Source organism: Nematolebias whitei, chromosome 16 (assembly GCF_014905685.2).
Source record: "Nematolebias whitei isolate Nwh7 chromosome 16, NemWhi1, whole genome shotgun sequence".
In the NCBI taxonomy this organism is placed as follows: domain Eukaryota; kingdom Metazoa; phylum Chordata; class Actinopteri; order Cyprinodontiformes; family Rivulidae; genus Nematolebias; species Nematolebias whitei.
In genome coordinates, this window is record NC_056513.1 from 23995317 (window position 1) to 24021295 (window position 25979).

A 25979-nucleotide genomic window follows, 5' to 3' on the forward strand; every position below is an offset into this window, starting at 1 on the left:
TATCATTACATTATGGAAAATAATGACCTTTATCACAATATGCTAATTTTTTGAGAAGGACCTGTATATGGCAGCAGCCTACTTGGATTTTGATGTTGCATGCCAATTTTTGATAAGGACTTTTTTATCACTATATATAGCCATACACCGAAATGGAAGTCGGTACATAACTTATGTTTTTAGGTTACTGTGCTCACAACATGGATGGACATTTATGGTGGCAGCCATCTTGGATTTAGACACAGCAACCTACATTCCAAAATGAACTTTTTATTTGCCTAGATGTAGCCACACACCACAATAGAAGTTGATAAGCAATTTATTTTTCAAGGTATCACGCTAACAACACGGACAGAGGTTTGTGACAGCAGCCATCTTAGAGTTAGATGTGACGACACAGTTTTTTTAAAAATAACCTTTTTTACACCTAGATGTAGCCACACACTCACAATTTAGAAAGGAAGTAGTGAGTAAAGATAATAGATGCCGATGGATGGATGGATGTAGCCACACACCTAAATGGAAGTAGGTACCTCAGTTATTTTTTAAGTCATGCTCAAAACATACATGACTGGACAGACAGACGGAGAGTATTTCCAATTCCCCCTCTTTGCTCCGTGACAAGGGACAACAAAAAGTATTAAGTCTATGTGTCCAGTCCAAAGTGGTACCAACTCAAGATGGCATTTTATCGCTTTGATTGCAATTAGTGTGATTGCTACTTGAGATGAAGGCTTGTAATGAATGTATATTAATTTTGACTATGCATAATGACTACTCAAGGTACATTTTATTTGATTGCAGTAAGAAGTGTCTGCAAGTGTAGCAAAACCATTCTGTGCAACACGTTTAGATTTTTTTTTTTTTTTTTTGCCTCATTGATAGATTAATCAATCACTAAAATATCTGGTAGCTGCAGCCCTAACTGACACTCCATAATAACAGTTAATAACATCATCATATACTCATATCCTTCAGCTCTAATTGACAGCTAACTAATAGGAGGAAATCTTAACTAATTTATTTTTACTTTTGGAGTTTATATATGTAAACAAACAACTTTAGCAAGGGTTAGCTTTAAAACGACTTAAAGGAATTTTCTTTAAGTGTACCTGTATAAAGTGCAAAGCAGTTATTGTGTTACTTGAAGTAGACAACAGTCGATACACAAAGCATTAAACCAGTGCTTCTCAATTATTTTCGGTTATGCGCCACCCCCCACCCCCCCCCCCCTCCAGGAAGAAGTAAACATATTGCGCCCCCCCAACACTCCGCCGCGACTGTAAATAGTATAATTTGTTTAAAAAATTGTTATAAACATCAAAATTGTACTTTGACAATCGATAAAGCTAAAAAATATTGTCAAGGTGAAAGAGGAAAGAGGGGGCAGGTGTCACTCTTGCTTTGAGTTTATACTCTTTGTTGCTGCGTGCTGTGCGTGAAATGCGTCCAGAGCAGAGAACTTGTTAGCAAAGAATAGAGTCCTAACATGTAGTAAACATACCTTCTGCATTTAAAAAAAGATCAAAATTGTGCTTTGACAAACTAAAAAAAATTGTTAAAGTAAAAGCGGAAGAGGGGCAGGTAACGCTCTCGCTTTGAGTTTATTCTCTGTCGCATGCGTGATGTGGGTGACAAGCGTTCAGAGCGTCACCATCTGAGGAGGTGTCACAGCGACACGGTTCAAGCATGGCTCCCCAAACGACAAGACAGACATATTTGTCCATAACTTTATTATTAGACTGAGAGTTTACGGATTTTAGCAAACAGTTGACAAACGCACCCTGACACAATGAGAATGGTGCAAAAAAAAAAAAAAAACCTTAATCTCTGCTGCAAAATGTTTCCCGGGGTCAGTTGCGTCTCCCCGGCATTGCTCCGGGCCCCCCCAGGGGAGCGCGCCCCACTATATGAGAAGGACTGCATTAAAGTTAGGTAGAATTAGAGATGGGGCAAGCTAACTGGTGTTCAAAGGGGGCAATGGAAAAAACAACGTTGCTTGATTTGAAATAATTATTTAAGTAACATTATGCAATTTGTGAAGGTGGGTAAATGAAACTGAATCATGCACATAAATATAAACATTATACATATCCAATACATTAAAGTTAGTATTATTTCTGAGGATTTAATGAAACTACAGGACAACTCAAAAACATGTATTAAATAAAAGGGGGATTTGACAAAAACAGCCTTACTTTGCACCGTTCATTATGTTCAAAGGAAGGGAATAGGGACTAGATATGGTGCCAAGAAGTGTGCTACGTTAACTTGTTAATCACAACAACGAAAATGATGCCCAACATAACAGAGAAGATAATAACATCCAGAAAAAAAGTTGAGACCTCAGGTCATTGAAAACAAAGTAAAAATGTGTTATTTATTATGTCTGCATGAATTTGAACTCCAATGTTACTACATTTTTATTTCTCTAGGGAAATACTTGGATTGTACAAAGAATAAATAAAGCTCAAGATTTCATAATTTATACTGCATTTCTGCCAGTGTTTGGGACTAATGAAATCCCAATTTACTGTTAAATTTTTTTTTTTAATATATATTTTTTTGCCTGTTAAGTATTGCCAAACAATATGATGAAAACGCCTGAATAAATGTACCCAAATGAAATGCTGTTCTTGGACCCTGTGGAGTAAATTCTAGTTTTTGGTCTCTCTGTAAAGATAACATTGATCTTTTGTCATAAATATTGTAACTGTAACTAGTATGTAGTTATTGAAGTTGGCACAAGAACCATAGATTTTTTTTCCTCATCCGAAGCGTTTTCATTGTTTGTTTATGTTTATGCATATGGAGGGATGGAAGTCTGGACTGGAAAATTATATGAGGCTGCAGCATCTAGTCTTACCTATTACCAGTTCAAATATGGTAACTAACAATAGAACTAAAAATGATTATTCTGGACATACAGTAGTCCCTCGCTACTTCGCAGTTCATTTTTCGTGGACTCGCTCTATTACGGTTTTGTTTAAGTACAGTACAGTAATGTACATGCACATAATATTTTCAACAAAAAAAGTTCTGCCATTTCGTAGTTTTCTTTAATTAAGCTTTCACTGTTTTGCCAGTCTAAAGAACTATGTTACTCAGAAGCCATCAGTTTACTTCCCAGAAGTCAGCATTGACTGCTTGCTGCAAATGGAGGGAAAGTTTTGCAGCACAAAGTCAGAAGTTCTGTAAGGAGAAGCTCACAAAACTGGTAGGAAAGTCACAAATAATTCTGAAGCTGAACTCATCCTTCAAGTTGTATCTTCACTGCTGAGTAGCTGGGCTGTAGTTGGACTCAGCGTGACCCAAATCCTGGGAGCTGCAGACAACAAGCGGCTGCAGGGTTCAGTCAGGTTCTGGTCACGAGGTGCCGGTCCGGACCGGGTCAGAGGTGATGGACTAAATCCTGGGCAGCAGCACGCACACACCAAGCTGGATGGAGCGGGGGGCTTCAGTCATGCTGTACCGGGACTTTTTTCATCTATTGGGTCGGACTGGAAACGAGCCGCGCCTGTACTGCAGAGCCTGGTAAGTAAGATTTTATAGCCAATTTACATATAAGTATTGTATGTTGTTAAAATTAGTAGATCTAAGAGTTTAGGGGACTGATTTGTGGGCTTCAATGCTACAAGATAGGTCTGCGGAAAAGAACAGAGTCAGAATAAAACGGAGTTTGACCAGAACCAGAGCTGTTGTTGTTCTGCAGAGCTAGTAAGTAAAATTTAGTAACATATGTTGTTAAAATGACGTAGATTTAAGAGTTTTGAACATTCCAAGAGTGTGGGAAGGGTTTCTAAAGCCTTAATATAAAGTTTACTGTACTTGAACTTGGCAGTTTTTCCACTTATTGCGGGGCTTCAGGGTACGGATCCAGCGCGATAAACGGGGGACTACTATATTTCAATTCAATTCAATTAAAAAATACTTTATTAATCCCAAAGGGAAATTATTTGTTGTTGTAACTCGTTATCCTCATTTCTTTAAGAGATGTTATAGATACTGATGACTGTAGACAGGAAGGATCTCTTGTAAAGGTCCATCCCACAGTGGATCCTAAGAAACTGGCTGCAGATGCCGTCCGATCCGTCCACCCAGACTCGGCTGGCCTCTCGGTTCCCCTGGGCTGTAGGACCACCCAAATACCGGGCAGAACTCCTCCCAGTGCGATGGCCACTCCTCCCAGCAGTCTGCAGAGCTCCTCGTCGCTGTGGACAGCCAACTGTAGGCGCCGAGGGACGATCCCGTCCTTCTGCTGTCATGAGCTGTGTTTCCTGCTAGTTCCAGGATCTCAGTGGTCAGGCACTCGAGCACAGCTGGCAGGTAGATGAGAATGCGTCCACAGAACATCCTTTTCAACTCATTTGAGATTTGGGGCTGTTGTTGAGCTTTTGAGATGTTAATCAGCTGCTGTTGGTTGTAGAAAACTGCCTTGTTGCCATGGTTACGCATCATAACAAATGTCCAAAACTTAAAAAGTTTCAATAAAAATCCTTCCAGCTGCACAGCATCTGATACCAGAGGAAACAATCATCCAAAAAATTTGATTTACATCCAGAAAAACAGGAATTAAAGTTTCCAAAAGCAAAATCTCAGAATGAAAGTAACAGAGCTGCTCCAACATGCAGCCACCTTGAGCGGCGCAATTCTAGAACTTAGAATTTGTTTTCTATATGAAAGTATGTCCATGCATATTTCAAAATGTTAAAATAAAGTCCAACATGTCCACAAAATTGGACACCAACATCATAAAGCTATAACTCCTGAATGCTTCAACATACATTCATCAGTGAGGGCTCTAATGAAAGGTAAGAACTACAGAAATCATATTCTACATTTACTGTCAGCATGATTAGAACACAGTAAATTATGAATCAACAGTAAGGAAGCACACAGCAATAAGCATGAAAATACATGCATCTCCCCCACCCTGGCCCGCACCACACACAGCTGAAAACACATCAAAGTGCATGATTTCCTTAATTTTACCAAAAGTATTTACATCTAAACAATATATAAACAAACAGCAGCTGTTAATAAAATATCTTCACTTGCTTTCGAAGTAGAATATGTGCTGCTATATGACCCAATTCATAATCCATACTGTCTGATGCGCTCCGATAGACGCTTCACTGCTCGTATTTTTCATCAATTTCCTCATCAGATAAATTACTCATCCTTCTTAAACCACTCAGCCACCTCTTAAAGACTAGAGTTTCTCTTTACAGTACGTTTTGACATGTTTTAGTTGACCCCGCCACCCACTCCCCCCCCAAATAATTTTTTTATTTTTTGACAAGCTCATTTGACCCCAGTTGGTCAAATTATTCTATCAAAAAGGAGGGTCTACACCGCCATTTTGGCATCCTAGTATTTAAATTGGAAGTGCCTAGTAAAGCATAGCACTGGTAATCTTCTATATCTGAATTACAAGTAGAAGCTATTTTTCAAGCTACTTTTATGTGAGTTTAATGTTAATGTGTCTTTGACCTGTCAGTTAAAGTTCTATTTATCAAGATAAATAAATTGGGGAAAAAGGTTAAATAAAAAAACGTTAATCTGTTTATAATAATTTCTTTACAACTTTACTGATTCAAGGCCAAAAGTTTTCTGACACACAAACCTACAATTGCATATTACGGTACAGTAAATGTGGTTAGCACTGTTGACAAAGCAAGTAGGTCTCCAGTTCTAAGCTCAAAATAAATATATTCTTCTGCATCTCAACAGGCTGTACAGTATCAGTGAAGGAGTTGGTTGAAGCATGGGTTTCATTCAGTTTAACAGCGTTTCTTTGAATGTTTTCAAATCACACACACACAAAAATGTCACCTATAGTTACTAAACAGAAAAGTAAACAAGGTCAATTCAAATTGACCTTCAATGTGCACTGGGACAGTCCACAGCAGAGAACGAAGGGGCTATGATGAGAATAATTCCCTCTATACTTGAGGCCATGGCTCTCAGTTGGAAAAAAGTGAAATGCTCTCTTCAGGTTGGGGATAAATCTTTGCCTAAAGGGGAGTATATAAGAGGATAAACATACACTCCTCAGCCACTTTGGTACACTTCACTAATACTGGGTCTGACCCCCTCTGCCTTCAGAACTGCCTTCATTATTTAGGTCACAGATTCCACAAGATGTTGGAAACGTCTGAGATTTTGTTCCATATTGACTAGACAGCATCATGCTGTTGATGTAGATGTGTCAGCTGACAAACTGTTACGTCTTTTTCTGCATTCACATCTTTCAGATGATACATTGTCACTTAACCTCGGTAAGGGGTGCAGGCTGTATGTGTTTAGTTTGTTCATAATTTTTATCCTGAGGGCAGCTGCCCCTGTATTGAGGTCCTCAGGGCTTTTCAATATCTCTCGTCAATCTCTAGGTGTGATAGCAGGTTTCTCTCTCAAATCTTGAAACACTGGGTTTTTGAAGTGGTTTCTAAATCTGGATGGTTGGTATTGAAGATTCCATAGTTTCCACATCCCTCCCGTGTATCACTGAGCCATTTCAGTCTGGGTTTAAAGCCCGCCACAGTACAGAGAGTGCACTTTTGAGGGTTTCAAATGATATGTTCTTTTCAACAGACTCCGGACAGTTTGTTATTTTAGTGCTCTTAGATTTGTCTGCTGCATTTGACACTGTTGATCACAACATTTTAATCTCTCGTCTTGAGCACTGTGTGGGCATCAGGGGTGTCGCCCTCAATTGGTTTTGGTCGTATTTAACCAATAGGAGTTTCTGCGTAAAAATGGACAATTGTATGTCTTCCACTGCTCCTCTTCCACATGGTGTCCCCCAGGGCTCAATCCTTGGCCCTCTTTTATTTGCTCTTTAATTACTCCTCCTCGGCTCTATTTTCAGGAAACATGGCATATCATTTCACTTCTATGTTGATGATTGCCAGATCTATTTTCACATGGCACAAAACTGCACATTCCAGCAACTTACACACTGCCTTAATGACTTTAAGGCATGGTTTTCTCTTAACTTCCTTAGTCTAAATGAGAACAAGACTGAAGTTATGATGTTTGGACCGAGTTGCTGTCCCTTTCCCAGCATAGATCTTGGCTCACTGTCATTTTATCTCAAGGACTGTGTCACCCATCTGGGGGTGAAGTTTGAGTCTGATTTTAAATTTGAAAAACTGATCAGCAGCGTTGTTCAGAAAACTTTTTATCAACTTAGCCAAATAGCAAAAGTGAAATCAATCTTAGCAAGACCTGACTTGGAGAAATGAATCCATGCTTTTATTACACCTCGTCTTGACTACTTAATGCACGGTATGTTAGCCAGACCTCTCTTGCCCATCTGCAGCTTGTGCAGAACTCTGCTGCTCGCTTGTTAAGTCAGGCCCGTAGGTGTGAGCATATCGCTCCCATCCTGGCGTCACTTCATTGGCTCCCTGTGCACTACAGAATTCATTTTAAGCTTTTGCTGTTTGTTTTTAAATGCCTGAACAACCTTGCCCCACCATATCTGTCTGAGCTACTTCAGCTTTACTGCCCACCCCAATCCTTACCCTCAAGCTGATCGGTTGCTGCTGACAATCCTTAAAACTAGGCTGAAGCTCAGAGGTGACAAGAGTGTTAGCTGTTGCTGCTCCCAGGTTGTGGAACAACTTATCCTTGAGTGTCAGGCAGGCCTCCTCGCTTCCTGTTTTTAAATCTCTTAAAAACACACTTTTATTCTTTGGCTTTTAACACGTGATCTTATCTTTAATGGCATCTTAATCACACCTGCCGTGAAACTGGTATGTTTATGTTTTTATGTTTCTTTGTGTATGCTTTGTATGTTTTTATTGTCTTAATTAGTCTTTTTGTCTTGTTGTGCAGCACTTTGGCTACCCTTGTGGTTTTTAAAATGTGCTATATAAATAAATAAAGTTCTACAGTATACCGGTATTACCAGGCAGATACAGCAAATAGACTGCTGGCAAAGAATAGAAAGAAGTGAGCTGAAGAAAAAAAAAAGAATATGAAGAAAGAAAAGAGCAAAGGACATGGACAGAATATGACAAAAGCAAAGGGTGCTGGAGTATCTGCAGAACTGAAAGTACAAAGATGGAGGAGGGAAATCCTATAAATAATATTCTACATAATTTAAAAGGTAGAGATTGAGGTTTCCAAAAAGAATTACAGGGAAAACATGTATTTATATATAAATACACACACATATATATATATATATACAAAACTATTTTAAGCTGGACTTCACATGCGTCAGACTGTATTTTTTCTTATGACGTAAATCTTCTGAACTTCTACATTTGTAAATAGAGCGTTTGATCAAAAATTCTATTACGTACATGCTGTTCTATAAACAGAGAAAACTGAAAGAGTCAGATGATGTGAGACAGATACTGTATGCATATTAAACTATCAAATGTTAAAATAAAATCTTAAAACAGATTTTTCTTTAAAAAGGTTATGTTAACAACAAATTGTTGAGGAATTATATTTCACTCTGCAAGTGAACTGAGCTAAATAAAAAAAGTTTGAGGAGAATGTACTTCAAAATTACAGAAAACATTTTAATTAAGAATATGCCAAAAACAGCATAATTATTTTTAGGAGGTTGAGTTCCGACTTAATTTTACAAACATGTAAAAATGTTTCCTGGTGAATTAATTTGGTAGGAAGCCAAAAGCAAAAATGAAACTTAAACAAAGCTATTGTCACTTCTCAATATTTATGCACAACACCAGTTAAAAAAAAAACTGACAAAAAAGATGAGGTCCTGAAAAGTGTTAAAAAACCAAACATGTTTTTCTTCATTGCAGGTATAAAACATAGACACATAAATGAAGTAAGTTCAAAGGTGTGTGAGCAAACTCCTTAGAGTTAATGTTTCTCAGGTAGACAATTTTTGATGTGCGTCTGTGATTGTATTTGTAGTCACATGCATATATAAACCCTACTCTACCACCAGCATTGGAAGGTGCAAGGTGAGTGTAAAGTGCCTGAGGCTACACATGTCTTATTCATAGAAAAAAAACAATAAAACACACACCCGATACCAGAGTATAAAATGTATTTCCAAATAGAACAAGAGCCACACTGTGAATGCAAAACAACAAGGAATCAAGTTTTTTTTTAAAATCACTATTCTGCTGAAAGATTGGTCGGGGTGGGGTACATTTCCTTGTTCAACACTGCTGAACAAATTGCACTGAAACATCCACTTACATACCCAACATAGCATAAAACACTAAGGACACAAGACTCATTAATGAAACAGGTAGCAAATTCATGGTGAGTGAACAAGTGATTCAGAAGAGTGTGAGATCATTGCTGAACTACTAAAGTGAATTTTAAAAGAAGAAAGAAATAAAAAAATGAGGCAAACCTTAGTAACACCACTAGAAGGCAGAAGTTCCATACAGAAGTTCCTCAAGATTACTTTATTTGCTATTAAAAATAAAAATAAAAAAAATCTCTGAAAATGTGTTCAGAGGAAATCAGATACATTTTACAATTCCAAATATTGTCAGCCTAAAACACTTTTTTTTGTAAGTAAAACTATTTATAATAAATTATTTGAACAATTTGTTAGCAAATGTTTAGAAAACTGGTAACAAAAACCATAAAATTACCTAAATCTCTCTACCTTTCAAATTATGACGACTATTATGGTATTTATAGGATTTCCCTCTTCCATCAGTAATGATGTTTATTATGTTTATATGAGCCTGACCAATATATTGGTAGGGCCGATAATTTAGGCCGATAGACGTATGGGAACATATCTGTATCTGTGATAATTGTCCCATTATGCGCCGATATAAACACTTCTAATTTTCACTTCTAAAACACTGAGAACCAGCCATAATTGTACATTCAGCAGAGGGCACATGCGGACTACTTTCAAGTCGTGGCCATTCACTTAAGTTTCACTTTCAGCATAGTTGAACCAGGGAACAATACTGTGAGTAGCATATTTTGCTGAACAGAGCATGGTAAGTTTATTTTAACTGATCTATAGAACAAATCAACAATAATAAATTATTTTCAATCCTCCAACCCACTTGTCATTAACTATGTACCTCTCAAGTTAGCAAGCCAACGTTTAGATAACCTAGCATAGGCCATTGCCTTGTAAAACTTTATCCAGAACAATAAATCAACGTAGAGGTAAATATATATCAGTGTTAGTGATGTTATCTTTGTAGTCCTCAATGAAAGGCATTGTTGGTCTAAAAGCTTTAGTTTTCTGCAAAGAAAAAAATGCCTGTGCGGTCAATACTAATTAGGCCTTCACCATATGTGACTGACTGTTTAAACAAGGAACAGGGAAGGGTATTTCTTTGTTGAATTTATATTTATGTAACACACTTGATAACTTAATGGAGAATAGAAAATGAGAATACATGTTAGGAAGACTGTTTTGACCAGTGCACCACTTGTAAACCTACTGTGGGACTAGGTATAGTGGGGAACTGATTTGTTTAGCTTCATGGCTGCTAACAGCTGCACTAAATAAACAAGCCCCACTCCAGATGCTGTTTTCTTAGATTCTTCGGGGTGGACAATGCTAAAAAAAATTCAGCCATTATATCGGTTATTGGCGGACGCCTTCCCCTCCCAATATTGGTATCGGCAATAGCCAAAATGTTCATATTGGTCAGGCTCTAATTAGTATTTTCACATTTCAGAGAGTAGTTCAAGCCCACAATAGGTGGATCCCAAGAAATGCAAATAATTCTGTGGCGAATTATAGACTATTGTTTGAATTAAAACTGTCCAAGTTGTTCTAGCCTCAGAATTTCTGTCAGGCTCTGCCATAGAGAGTTGAGTCTGAGGGAGTTTGTAGATAAGCAAGAGGAGATTGAGGTTGTGACTGGAAAGCATGAAGGCAGGGATCTGCAGAGTAGTGACATGCACAAAATATTGAGACTAAAAGTCACTTCTATTTCTAACTTAAAGTTTCTCTACAAGTAGAGCATTGAAAGAAAAAATGTAGAATAATTGTAATAGGTTTTACACAACACGTATTTTAGACAAACAGGGCTGTCATTAGTATAAGCCAAGCACTGGAGTGACCTTTGAATCTTTTGACAGGTAATTAGAGAAGCAGTAACAATACCAACAGAACACAAAACCACAAGACTAATACGTTTTTGTAATTTACTGTTGAACCACTTTCAGCCTTGTAGCAACCAATGATGTAATAGCCCATAGTATAATACATGCCAATAATGTAATATTTTGGGTCATTTTAAATGTAATAAAGCCTATAATGTTATAAGTAGCCAATAATATAATACATCATTTAATCCAATAAAATAATAAATTTTTGCCAATAATCAGAACATCTCATTACATTTTTGGTTGGCTATTACATTAATGGTCTAGTATTAAATATCAGTTGATAATGTAACTGCAACCAGTAATGTAATAATACATAAATATGACTACAATTATTCAAAGTAAAATGTGCAGTTTGTATGCAGTTGGCTCATCAAAAGCAGGCATAGTACCATACACTGCATTTTCTTCATATTAATTTACAGTATTTAGGAAATGTACTATGCAGCACTCACTCCTTCATAATTTTTGTTAGATAATTTGAATTACTGTTATACAAGGAGGGCACCCTGCCCTGTCAACAGAACAAAGCGCCCTGCCTACCAAAATTATCCTTCACTCACATCTTCCCATTTTGGCCCCGTCTCTACCGAGATCTCTACTGAGATGGGGCTGAGATGGTGCAGAGGTAGGGCAGCCAATTTAGGACCAAAAGGTCACAGGTCCAACTCTGCGCCATGCCCACATGTTGTAGTGTCCTTGAGCAAGACACCTAATCCCTAATTGCTCCCTGGGCGCTTACATTGCTGCCCACTGCTCCACCTGGGTGTATCACACATGTGATGGTTTAAATGCAGAGAACTAATTTCGTCATTGTATGGGAACATACAATTGTACCTGCAAACTAAGAAGGGATGAAACAGGTGACAAACCAAGCCCCCTCCACCCCCGCCCCCGAAGATTTAGTGATTTATTTATTTTTTTTACATGAAAATTAAGTATTCTGGTACACTCCAAGAAGAAAATTAAGGGAAAAGACAACATGCTTCAGATAAAAAAAGACATTTTACCAACATATCCTAATTTAATTAGCGCATAAATATGAAAGATGGCGTTAACCAAAAAATAAATAAATAAATAAACAAGCACTGCTCTGGACAGATGTACCGTAATTATGACTAAAAATGGAGGATTTACTTGCAGTTTATTTCGTACAGACGAACATGCAGTAGTTCCCATGTATCACTGTTGTATTCAGCTGAGCTCATGAGCTTTATCCATCTTTAAAACATTTTCCAGACCGTTAAGGTTTTGGAAATGGAAACTGTAATCAACTCTTTAAACACTTGGGAACGCATGCCTGAATTGCATGGTCCCCACTGACAACGTTTAACCATTTTTTGGATAATTTTTCATGAAATCCCTATGATTGCAAAGCGTTGGTAATACAAAATCCCGACAATGCTGTCAGAGGTAAAAGGGGTGCGGTTCTTACAGATAAGGGGCGTTACACTTTGGGACAAATTGTGATCGCTGATTAGTCAGTTGCTGACAAGTCTACTGGACTGATTGATGGGTCATGTCATGTCCATTGCTGTTGAATTGTTGAGTGGGGCTGTGCTTATGGAACCTGAAATAGAAGATGTTAAGCTCATTGACCAACTGACAGTCACCCATTGTCTTTAAGAGTGGGCTTTGGTAGCTGGTGATGTTCTGTAGGCACTTCCAGATGGTTGATGGTTCAGTGGTTGACAGACTGCTCAACTTGTTGAGTACCGTAGTTCTTCTTAGCAGTTCTGATTTCCCCATTCATTGTATTCTTTACCTTATTATACAGCATCTGATCTCCACTCCTGTATACTACCTCCTTGGACCGGCGCAGCTGCTTCAGTTTGGCAATAAACCAGGACTTGCCATTGTTGTACTTAATGCGAGTTCAGGCGGGGGAACATGTCCTCACTGAAGTTGATAAAAGATGCCACAGTATCAGTGTGTTGGTCCAAGTTGCTTGCAGCTTCATCAAACACACAGTTTGTCAGTTCCATACAGTCCTGGAGCCTCTCTTTGGCTTTGTTAGTCCACCTCTTCACAGTACTGACCACAAGCTTGGCGCACTTGAGATTCTGTCTGTAAGTGGGAAGTAGCTGTATTAGACTGTGGTCAGAGATGCCCAGGGCAACACAGGTACAGAACCCTTTAACACAGAGTAGCAGTGATCTTATGTTACTCTCCCTGGTGGGACAGGTAACGTGCTGCCTGTATTTGGGCAGTTCGTGAAAGAGTTTAACTCTGTTGAAGTCTCCCAGAACAATGAAAACTGAGTATGTGTGTTTGTGCTCTGTGCTGATGATCTGCTCTGTGAGAATGTGCATTGCCTCATGTACACATGTGCGGGGGTAGATTCCCACAAGCACAACAAATGAGAATACCCTCAGGCAATAAAATAGTTTGCAGTTAATTAACAAAAAAAACCCTCCAGATTGGGACTACAGGTTTTCCTTAAATTGTGACATCTGTGCACCAGCACTGGTTGATATGAAAAGATACCACCTCCTTTTTTCTTCCTTGAGAGCATTGTGTACCAGTCTACTCTGTGAAGGCAGAAGCCGGGGATCTAGAGCTAGCTGTCGAGGACAGGCTCAGTGAGCCAGATCTCAGTGAAGCACAGAACAGCAGAGAGAGAAGTCTTTCATGATGCTGACTATAAGTGAAAGTTTGTCCATGTTGTTGCTTAGAAAGATGCTCGTAATGGTGGCAGTGTTTCCCCTGGATAATTTGCTATGGCAGGGCGCTCATCTCGTCCGTGATGGTGTGTGTGTGTGTGCTGGGGCAGGGGAGGTTTCAGCATGAGCGCTGCCTTTAGCTTTTTATCTAGCGTGCTGTTAACTTAGTGTTACGTCAGTACCGACAAGGGTGGGTGGGGGACGCAGTTCAGTTTGGTAGGGGGCGCTCGGTTCTGTTGTCAGGGCAGAGTGCCCTGCTTCTACAATATATAATTGTAGAACCACTGAATTTACACAAAATGCTGGAAAGATGCATTGCATGGAAAGATATCAAACTAAATTGCAAACTCAAAAAACATACTTTTAATTTTTTTTTTTTTTTTTTTTTTTTTTATCAGAACACATGCTCTCTCTAGTAGGACAGAATCTGTATCTCCAAACAAAAGCTTCATAGTGCTAAAAATAATTGTGTCTGAAAGCTGTTGGTCATTTTGGCATTTTAAAACAGATGGACAATGCACAAAAACTTTGTGCAATTTACAATAACTATCAAAAATACAGCAACAATGTAAACCACAGTGGAAAATGCCCTGTCCTGTTAAAAGTGTTGAATAACTGCTGCTTTAAATGTGATTTGTTTTCAAATCTAAACTTTTTCAGCTCACGTGTCAAATTGTATTTTGATGCAGTGCTACACCTCACATTGCCCCCAAAGTTGTAATGTAGAAGTAAGCCGTTTTATGCAAAAGTGTCTCCTTAAGTAATATATTACAAGGCAAACAAATGGCAGCAGAAAGGCAGAGGTCAAGGGAGATTTTTTTTTCAGAAAATCTCATGGTAAAGAACAAAATAACTATTCTATTATAATAGCAAAAACGATAACAAGAGCAACAAATCTGTCTAAAATTGTACAGTGATCAAAAATTGGAACTGAATAATGGCCATTTTGTTTTGAGCCAGTGTAAGCTATTTGTGAAACTGTGTGTGTAGCCTGGAGCAAGAAACTCTGAACCTAAAACTTTTTTTGCATTTCACTTGTAGAGTTGCTGGTCTTGAAGTATTGCCCTAAAAAAGCCCAAAATCTACCAAAAAAAAAAAAAAGGTTGCTGTCTGTATGTGGTTTATAACGAATATACTGCAGCAAAAAAAACTACTGAAAATGAAGAAAACTTGCATAAAGTACAAATTTGAAGAGGTCAAACATGTACAGTACCTAAAAAATTATTCACTTCTTAGGATGTTTTGTCTTTTTATTGCTGTTATAAATAAGTCATACGATCAGGCATTTCTGACAAAAAAAAAAAAAAATAGCCCTCTTAAATGACAAAGTTAAAGCAATTTTCTACAAAGTAATGCCATTCATCCATCCATCCATCCACCCATCATCTTCACCCACTTCTTCCTTTTTTGGGTAGTAGGGGGTCACTGGTGCCCATATCCAGCTATCAACGTGCAAGAGGCGAGGTACACCCTGGACAGGACGTAAGTCCATCAAAGGGTCAATAAATAATGCCAATAAACCAAATAAAAAAATAATCCATGCAAAGAGAGCAGTGAGAGAGCCTGCAGAGACCCCAGTAACTACTGCACTACAAGCTTCAGTGGGATAGGAGAGACTCATTCAGGGTGATCACAGGTGTCTTTGGTGACCTCATAGAATTCTCTTTCTTGTATGTTTTATTTATTTATTTATTTTTGTCAAAAAGGCCAATTTATAATGAAAATGATCAAATTTATTAGTAATAAAAGGATTTTTTAAAAATCAAGGGAGGTGAAAACTTTTATAGGCACCGTCTGTGTAAATGACCACAACAGTAAACAAAAGACATACCGCTTTTAATGCAACCTACCAATTTGAGATGGACCATGATTTTTAAGTATTCAAAGCATATTTAAAATATGCAAATTCAAAGAATAATTGTGACTGCCACAACATTTTTAATTTTAATACAGGCACCTGGTGGTCACGTGTTAAGATGTTTTCTAATTGTGTTTTTCCAGTCAGGGCGCCTTTTTTAAACAACACCTACTGCCCATCCTCTAATAATACAATTACAACAAATGAAAACAGTACTTAGACATGTATTTTTTTTTCTGCTAACAGTAAATTTCACAACACATTATATTTACATCAAATTCTGTGGTTATTTGCAAGCACAATTAGTGGCAGTAGCAAGCTGTAGCACCTACACATTTAAAGCATCTCTTTAAGCTTGTAAACTGTCTGTGAATGTTTCTCTTCCTTTGCGTAAGAAGGAAGTTGGGGGATTAGCTAACCAGCGTGAAAAACCAGCTCTGATCAAAAATTCCTGTCTGGACTTGGCATTCATGGCTTCACACAGCCATTTCGCAGACATTTCAGGTAGCTACTTCAGAATTTAAACCACGGTTGGTATTTATCATTTTTGAGCCGCAGCAGTCACCCGTCATCATCCACTCGGCATTGCACCACAGGCCACATGTGAAAAATTGGCAGAGCACATTTAGTTGCATGGTTACGCACTTTCAGCAGAGTGGCAAGTGAGGCTCATAAAGAGTCATTCCCAAATTAAGCAAAGGTAATAGCAAATACTTTTGACTTATTTGACTAATTACAAAAAACATTGCATTCATGGAAAGTAATTATTGAAATATCTTGATGCATGCTCAATAATCCAGGTAGAAAAATCCAAAAAAGTTCAATCTGGTCCTCTGGACATTCAAAAAAACAAAATGTTTTTTTGAATGTCCAGAGGACCAGATTGAACTTTTTTGGATAATTATTGAAATATTGCATTTATTATTTTAAACGCTTAAATTTTAAGATTTTCTAGTTTTAAGGTTCCTGTGCAAATGCCACTGTCATACTATTTATGTATGTGACTTAAACAGCCTTCATTATGTGACCGTTAATACACAGATTTACTGCATAATGTTTATTATCCAGTAAACACTGTGACTGGTTATTATACAGCTGAACTCCATAAGTGAGCAGAAGAAGCACCGTGACGAGATAATGTTGATGCAACCTCCAGCAACAGCAACAATTATTTATCTAAAAGAGAAAAAAACTATAGCAGAAAGGGAAATATATCTCGAAGCCCAACAAGCAGCTTATATATATATATATATATATTTTTTTTTTTAATGTCTGTTTTTCACGCTTTTGAAGGTCCTTTTTGACAAATAATGTAATTAACTCTTTGATTAAACCCCAAAAGTTTGCCTGCTCCTAACTGCGCTAGAGGTTCACATGAAATAATGTGCAGCAGATGACATAAACGCATCCCCCAATACAGATAAAAGCAGCTCAAGCTGCTTCTGACGAGGTATAGCTGTTTGTCTTTTTAATTACTTTGTTTTATTTTACTTTATTTTCTTTAACTGGGCATTTTGGTATACTTAAAATATGAACAGATACATGTGCAATTTTCAAATACCGGGTCTGTTTTAGAGGGAATTGTTTTATTTAGACAGAAGGTAACAACAAAGCTGCAGCATTGCAAGGGGAATATATAAAAAAAAGATAGTGCTTTTTAAAAACAATAAAACATCTACGATCCTCTCAAGGATAGTAAAAACTAAATTATAAATTTGTAAATAGGCATAATAAAAGCTCGTTAGGTAAAGACTGATTTTTTTCTCCCTCTGGGAATGTTTCGACACATTTGGGGGAAAACAATCTCACTAAAACTACATTCAGTAAACATATAAAACAATATGCAACACATTCTGTGCCAATACAAAACAATCATTTGGGAAATGTATTATTTGCTACAAATGTCTTAATCAAATGTGTAATACCTATACAAATCTGGATTTGCTGTGTTAAACTACTATGCATATGGTGAAGAAAAATAATTCTGCACAACTAGATGGAATGCAGTAATGCACGTAAGACATCAAACTGTGGAGACACTAGCATCTGGACACATAGCCTTAAAGAGGTTTACAGTATTTCAGAGTGAATAGATGGAAACTGCTGACAGGGTTGTTGAATTCAGCTAAAAATAAACATGAATAAGTTGCATTTTCTTGTCGTCTATACTATAAACAGGTATTTACTATTATACCTTGTCTCTTAAATAACTACAAGTTAAAAGGGCTCTATGCCACAATATATTAATGAATTGCTCGTACATTAGAACAATTTCATGACAAAAGTCATCTGAATGGTTGAGAGTGTGACAAAAATATAAAGACCAGAGATAAATTATGGGTTCGGGTACGTAAGCTGCTGTGAAAATTAGTGTAATAAAACAAAATTCTTTTGTCAGTTTTTTGAGGCGCTCAGTTCTGAACGTCATTCAGCCATCGATTTCTCCATTCAAACGCTTCTCTATTCAGTCACTCGTTTCTTCTAATATAGAGGCTTCTTGGTGTGCATTAGACCATGGAGGAGTCATAAAAATGAGCTCCTAAGAACCCACCTGATCCATTGACTGTGTAACCTTGAAACTGGTGCAGAAACACTCTCCTACACACACTTGGTTGACCATTGCCTTAAAGGTAGTGGTCATGCTTGAAGAGACGTGGATTTCATTTACTCCGCAGCTAAATGGAACCAACATGCTTGCCCACACACATTTCATTAAAGTGCCGTGGTAGGCTTAGTCTGGCACAGTGTGAGTCAGGAGTTTGAGAGCGTGATCAAACAGACTCTCACATACTGTATGTAGAAAAAAATAAATAAAAACATCTAAAAAAAAAAAAGCATACTTGTGCACCTGTGTCAGTCACTGTAATACAATTACTAATAGGTGGCAAGGTATTCAGAGAAGGTCCTGATTTAACCCAAGAATGGAAAGAAAAATTGTCAGTCTTTTTTACTATCGTTAATCTAGTGAAGGTGTGCAGATATTTCTTGAACTCAAAATATTTGAGAACGCATGTGTAGTGAACCAGATGACCTCAAATCTACCAGATGGACAGAGACTGTTATTTTCATTGATCTGAATAAGTCTGAACCATCTGATGAACTTTCTTTCTTGAATTAATCAAGCAGAAAAGACAATCCTCTATAATCATTACTGTCTTACAAATGTTTTGATAATCAAATTGTGTTAGTTCACTCAATGCTTTACAGGTTGAAAAGAACTACTAATTTTTATTTTACATAAACAGTAAGTAATGATTTTTGTTCCTCATTCAGAGAAGAAATCGCCTGAATATGCCTTTCTTGATTTTCTGTCTGAAATGAGCAAGCTGTCGTAAGTATGTTAAAGGTTGGTTTTCGGTCAACTAAAATGTTTACCGAGAAAAATGTCATGTTTTACTATTTGAGAAGATTACAAAGTGTGAGACTCCACGAAGTCTGCTGTTGCTGCAATAATCTTTTCTGTATGTTGTAAACAATCCTTGACTTATGATAACATCTTACGTCACAAATCCACTCCTCTTTCTGGTCCTTCCACGAATCAGAAAGCTCTAAATTGAACAGGAAGTCGACCCAAATAAAATGTGGCAACTTCTCAGTTCATTGGAAAATAGAGATAGAGAAGAGAAGGATTAGAGAATTATGAATTCCAGAATTCCAAGAGAATGAGAGTTCTGAGAGATGTTGGAATGAGAGCTGACAACAGGTCCGATAGTCCAACAGAATGAGAGTTCTGAGAGATGCAGCCGGTTATGAAGAGTTTGGAGTTATGAAGAACCAGGGACGTTTGGGATTATACTTCTGTTTGAACTAACCACGCACGACTCTCCGAGGATTTCTAGCTGTTCTGAACGGAGGCGCTGAAACAGTCTGAAGGACTCTTACTGAGCTGATCTATCGTCAAACCAGGTAAAGATTTCCTCTTCGACTCAAGTGTACCGTGGACGGGCTGAGGATCTGACGAAGCGTGCAATTTCTGGTTAAACAGATTAAACTTCCCTCACACAGTTCTCTGTAAGATAATCTCCTTTCACTCTAAAACCCACCTCTCTCTCTCATAAATCAGTACAGATATTTTAGAAATATCTTAAGCAAAGTCCTCAAATCACCGCCGAGTGATTTGAAGTTCATTTTCTGTGAAACTGTCTGTTATTATTTTCATATTTTGCCAAATTAATGTAAATGTTTGATGTTAAACTTTGATTCTGAAAATAAATGATTCCATTCATTTGATGGGTCAAAGATAAACAACGTCTCTCGTTACATTTCTGTTAAATTCAATGCACGACATTTACAGTCAGAAAAATGAAGAACTCGTGAATATCGTATGCATATATAATTCATATATTTGTCATACAACAAGTGACACGTACCTCACGTGACTCACTACACATGTCTTGCTTGTCACGCAACATTTGAGCTTGTTTCCATGTTTTCTCATTTAACACTGTATGTTAGAGTAGTTACGGGTTCAGAAAAGAAAAGTTAAGAATCGGACATTTTTGTATGCATTTTTTGGGACACAATTTCTTTCACCTGCATTCTTGTTAGAATCCCCAGACCGTGAAACAAAAAGACAGTGTTGACCTTCAATCAACCAATTTGATTTAAAGTTGTAGCCATTTAGCATTTTTGAGGCATTCTCATGGCTCTTGGTGTAGTAGCTGACATCCAGTTTGAGTTATGTGGATACATAAATTTTAAAAAGCACTAGGCAAATGTAATACAATCCCAAAATTATTACATTCGGCCTATTCAAAATCACAGCTTAATAAACAATCAACTTTTTTCTAATTTGGAACCAAAAAGGATCTGAATTTATTTGCTCCATTCAAGTGCTCCGTATGCCATAATCCCTTCATCCAGTAAAGAATGGGGCTCAAATCCAGCCAAAGGTTTGAAAACTATAGCACTGGACACTGTTGGAACGACACCTGGGTCCAATTGTGTTTGAAAAACAGTCAGATATAGGATATGTTTGTGTGAATCAATCTATGGTGTCTTGCAGACTAGGCTGCTACCCTTGGGGTTATTAAATTGGTTCCTTTGTGCCAGACGAGTAAATCCATCACTAAAAACAGTTGGACAGAAGTTTTGGTGCCTACCTGCAGGTTGTGTCTCTCCAGTCTCATCTCCAGAACGTTATTCTTTTCCTCCAAACACTGTCGTTCCTGCTCTAAATCTTCAATTTTCTGTCTGAAAAATGCAAGTGCAAACACAATATCTGCTGTAAAAAATAAAATCATACACAAGTAGTGGACTAAATGAGTTCCTCTTTGGGGTATAGTTCTGCTTGAGCCAGTATGTGGGGTCCGGGTTGTTAATCCGCTATAAATTATTCATGACCTAGGATTTGAAATAGTATCTGTTTCAACAGGTTGTGTGAGTTTCCCACCTAAGTATGTTGACCTCTTCTTTGGTCACTAAAGAGCAGCTGTCAGCAGCTGAAGCCTGCTGCTTCTTAATAGTCTCCAGCTCCAGTTCCACCTGGAACAAGGAAAAAGAAAATTATCTTGCTACTCCATCCTTATACCACCTTTGGCCTTGCAAAAATCTGTTTTGGATTGATATCCGAGAGGCACATCAAGTGAGATAAAATCAGTCTTTTAAACACAATTAATCCTCTGATTTTTTTGTTTAATAATATCCTATTCATTTCTCCTATTACAATTTTCAATTTATCCGTTTGTCTCCTACATATTCTCCGATATTGCTCTTCTCTGTAATTATGCTCATTTACATTTACATCAACTAATTTTCTTTTTGCTTTTGGCGACTGTCTTTTAGTGCATCCTCTCCACGTTCTCCCAAGACAAATAAATGATTACTGGTACTACTATGCCACGCAGGTGAATTTCACATGTCAGGACTCAGTGCCATGGCTATCTTGAGGTTACCCTAGCAACAAGAATTCACAAAAATGAAGTAAATCGTGGACTATGTAAAGACAAAGTGTCAAAGTGTGTGAAATAGATTAGGTTTAACCTGAATCTTATTACAACATTCCAGTTTAAGAGAAAATTTGAAAGCCTCAGCTAAGATAAAGGCATACGACAAAACAAAAATCGATAAAAGTACAAAACAACTTAAAAAGGTATGATGAAAAGGAATTATCCTTAAAGTATAATTACTGATCATTTTCAAGGTTGCTTAGAGAGGCATTATGAACTATTTGATTCAGATAGTGTTTCCCCTAGGTCACTTGCTTTGGGAGGGCGCCCGTCTCATTGGCGTTTTGATGACTGGGTGGGAAGGAGGGGGTTGCGATGGTGGTACTGGAGCGCTACATAACAAATACTACGTCTGAGCGGAGCTGCTACAATCTCCGCTCTCCGTCTGGAAGTAGCAGAGCTGTTTGCCATGGGGTGGGGACTTGGTAGGTGGGACGCTTGGTTCAGAACATCATTGGTAGGGGAAACACTGGATAGGGTTTGGCAGCAATGGAGTAAACTCATTAAAAGTAGCTGATGCAGCTCAATGACACAGGTGACAGAAAAGTTGTTCAAAACCCCTCTCTTCCTTTAGAACGCCACTGATCATTAGATCCATGTGGTGCAGATTAGTTTTATTACAACTTCAGTGCTTCAATTGAGAACATTATTGTGCGCACTTTTAATAAGGTCATGTACACAGTATACTCGTCGTTACATGAAAACCTTTGGGAAGTGACCTATATGCAGGAATACGCTCTCAAATGCATGGTATTGGTGTGTGTATGTATCTAGGATGGGTATGGGGGTATTGATGCTTGGGTAACCTCTAGATGTGAAAATAAAATTCAGTGAAATTATTTTTTTTCCTGCTTTAATCCCTGGTGTAATAATGGGTAAAGCTTGGGACGAGTCTCTGTTCACCCCCCAACAAAAATCACAGACGAGATGAGCGTTCCGCCATGGCAAGTTATCTAGGGGAAACACTGTAATGTATTTAAGGCCAACTTGCACATTGTTAATGAATTTAAGATATTTTAAGGCCTTAATTTAAGAAATATGAATTTAAGTCTTTTTAAGACTTTTTAAGGATGCACGTAGACTAAAATTGAAAACATCATAAGTGTGCAACATGAGGAACCACCACCCATGGTATCAGTAAAGCTGGACAAGTGAATGTTTGTGGATTATCAGTAAGTAAAACCAAGAAACTGAAATCTAAATCGTCAGAACTCAAGACTTGATGTTGCAGAACAATCAAAAAGTAGCATCAGGGTGAAGTGTCCATCATTAAGTAATCACTCTATAAAGCAACATCCTATTTATTTTACCAATTAATTCTTCTTAGAATTTTGCATTTTTATCTTACTCTTTGTAGTTGTAGTTTGAGGGCTCCTGCCTCATCTTGAGCTTTGGTCAACTGAGCCTGAATAGATGGGAGAAAAGGATACAGACAGTTACTTTCAAAACAGATACTTTAAAAAATTTATGGAAACACTATCTGATTCATCTGATAAACATAAAAAAATAAAAGCATGTAAGTGAAGCAGGGGATGGATATCATTTACCAACCGCAGCACTGGTGCATTCAATAATGCCAAGGCACATTATTTTGTGCCGTGTCTATTATTGTTGTAAAAACACTAAAACATGCGACAAATGGGAAAACATCTATCCAGTGTTTCCCCTACCATTATACGTGGGGCGCTCCACCCCGTCAACAGAACCGAGAACCCCGTCTACTGAAACGGTTCAATACACCCACATGTACTGAGCAGCCCTAAAAATCACAAAGTATGAAATAGGAAATGTGCAAGAATGTGTCTGCTCACACCTCCATCTCTGTATTGTGGTTCTGAGTTTTCTGCAGTATGTCCTCTGCCTCTCTGAGCCGCCTGCTGAGTTGAGGAGAATATTCAGCAGAAGCCAGCTCATTGTCATAGGACTCCAATATGGCCCGCATACCATCACGTTCCTAGAACACAAGTCAGGTACATTAAAATAACACATCAAAAACCCTTGGTAAACTAAAGTCTATGAAGTCAAAACTAAAGAAATTCACTTCACACTCCTAAGCTTCATTTCCAAATTGTTAAAAACTATGTGTCTGAAAACTGCACCTGAACTAAGCAAGTGTGTGATTATTGGCAACACAAACAAACCACTTTCAGTGAACACAACACATCCTGAAGGATTCACTTATTCCATAAACAGAACAGAGCAAGGCTACAATTAAAGAAATGTTCAAACAGAATAGGAGCAAATTGTGGAACTAGAGAAATACTTTCAGCACTAGTACACTACATGTGGGAGGCAATTACCACAGCTTTGTCTCATGTACCATGTTGGCATCACATTTAATCCATTAATAGACTAATTAGGTGACAGTTGTCTTTGCAGAACTCAGGAACATGCAAGTTTTCTTTGTAATATTTAAACTAATTCCATTTAACCCATTAAAAGGCTGAATGCAATACACTGTGTATGCATGTTTTTCTTTCAGCAAATCAGTGCTTTTAGCTTTATTGACAAAAGATACAAGAGTGACATGAGGTCTGTCATATTTCTAAGATAAATAATGACAAAATCAATGATTTACAATAAAATCTGAATAGTTGCGATCAGTCTGAAAGAGTTCAGGGCTGATTTTAGTTTGAGATTTTTGTTGATGTTATGAATGGGTTCAACACTGATTATGGATTTTTTTTTTTATCTCTTTACCAGTGGGGTATAATCTAAACAAAAAATCAGCTTTGCTAACCACTAATTCGCTAAATAAAACATTACATTCACTAACGCTAAACTGCAAAAAATAAAAAATAAAATAACGTAGCGTAACGCTAAATAACTAAATTTTATCATACACTGCTGTTGCTGACACTAGAATGTGTCTGTAATGTGACAACAGTGTAAATGAACACAAGTCAAAATGGTTCATAAATCACAAGTAACACCAACCACCATTGAACCAGTGCAGACATGTTCCTGTTTTTAGTATTCTACACCACCTCATAATCTAGCAGGGTTTTTTTGCTACGTTTCTTTTTAATTATACTTTTAATTATTTTGTTTTCAATTGTAAAAAAAATAAAAAAACTTAAATTTGTACGCATCATTTGTGAATGTCCATTGTTGTCGTTGTTGTCCACTGTTGTCAACACCCTTTGTTAAAATTCAGGTCTCTCTTGTAAATGAGTCCTCGTGGCTCAATGGGACTTACCTGTTTAAATAAAGGTTGAATGGAAAAAAAAAAGTGTCCGTGTCCCGTTCAGAGATGAACTTTCAGAAATGAATCTGGTCCATCAGAAACAAAGAGGTGGAGCAGAACTCTGCTGTTCTGAAGCCGAGTGGCACATGAAACATGTGCCGGACGTCTCCCTCGTGTCATTTACTATAATGAATTACGGTAACTCACTTTGGCAATCCTCTTTGTGGCTTACTGCTTTTAAAAACCAACTACAAAGTTGCTGTGTCTCATCATCAATATTCTCACTGTAATAAATCTGTTTTAAGGTAAAAATGTGTGAAATCATGTGTGACAGTTATGTCCCAGAGACCGTGTGAGAGTTACAAAGCATGCTGGGTAGGAATTATGTGTGCAAACTGTTTACAATGTTTCTGAATGTGAAAGTTTTTTTCATGTTATTTACCTGTTCTGGTTTGGTTTGACATTTATGTTAAAGTCTTTGTTGTTGGCTATAAAATGACACCATGAGACAAAGACTGTTTACTGTAGGTATGGTGGGGGGGGACGCTGCAAGGATGGTGATCCTGAAAATCACTGGGTGGTGCTTTGCTTAGCTCTGCATAGTATCGCTCTGTGAAAATCACCATTCTCCTGCATGCTTTTAGAGTGGAGAACTGTCTTTAAAAAAAAATAGCTGACTTGAGTTGACCAGATTTAAACTTAGCGGAAGCTAGTTCCGCTAAAGGTTTTTAAAGTTAGCAAAAGCACTAACCCAATAAACAGAAAGTTAGTTCCACTACTAGCATAATCGTGCCCATTACATTTTCTCCGTTGAAAATTGTACACTATATTATGAAGTATTATTATATATTATTATTATTAAAACTATTAACAGAATTACAATACAAACCTTTTCTCAAGAAATAGTGCATCAGTGTATCCACAAAAGTTTTCATTATAGGCACTTGCATTTTCCCAAACCCTGTGTGTCATTTTTCATCACTTTTATTGTCTGTCCAAACAGGTCTCACTTGTAAATGAGTCTTCGAGGCTCAATGCGACTTATCTGCTCAAATAAAGGTTGAATGAATGAATGTTCACAATTAAAGAGACCCTCGTTGCAATAGCTCGCATGAAAAAAAAGCCTTGGCGCTCGCTTTTTATTAAACTACTTTTGTACTGCTAATGAAAGCATCTTTCAAAATCAAATTCCGTGAGAAGTTTGTGTCATTACTGATGTAACTTTTTAA

The 25979-nt window shown here is 37.5% G+C and overlaps 1 protein-coding gene across 1 annotated transcript in view; it reads right to left on the reverse strand.

Annotated features, from left to right (window-relative positions):
• The window catches only part of mad1l1 (mitotic arrest deficient 1 like 1), a 94137-nt gene that overhangs the window by 46658 nt on the left and 21500 nt on the right, over nt 1–25979 (reverse strand). The window contains exons 12-15 of the mRNA XM_037689806.1: nt 23377–23517; nt 22912–22968; nt 21008–21099; nt 20718–20808 (exon numbers count right to left, since the gene is read on the reverse strand). Coding sequence (XP_037545734.1) covers nt 20718–20808; nt 21008–21099; nt 22912–22968; nt 23377–23517 — 381 coding nt within the window. The remainder of the gene's footprint in view (nt 1–20717; nt 20809–21007; nt 21100–22911; nt 22969–23376; nt 23518–25979) is intronic.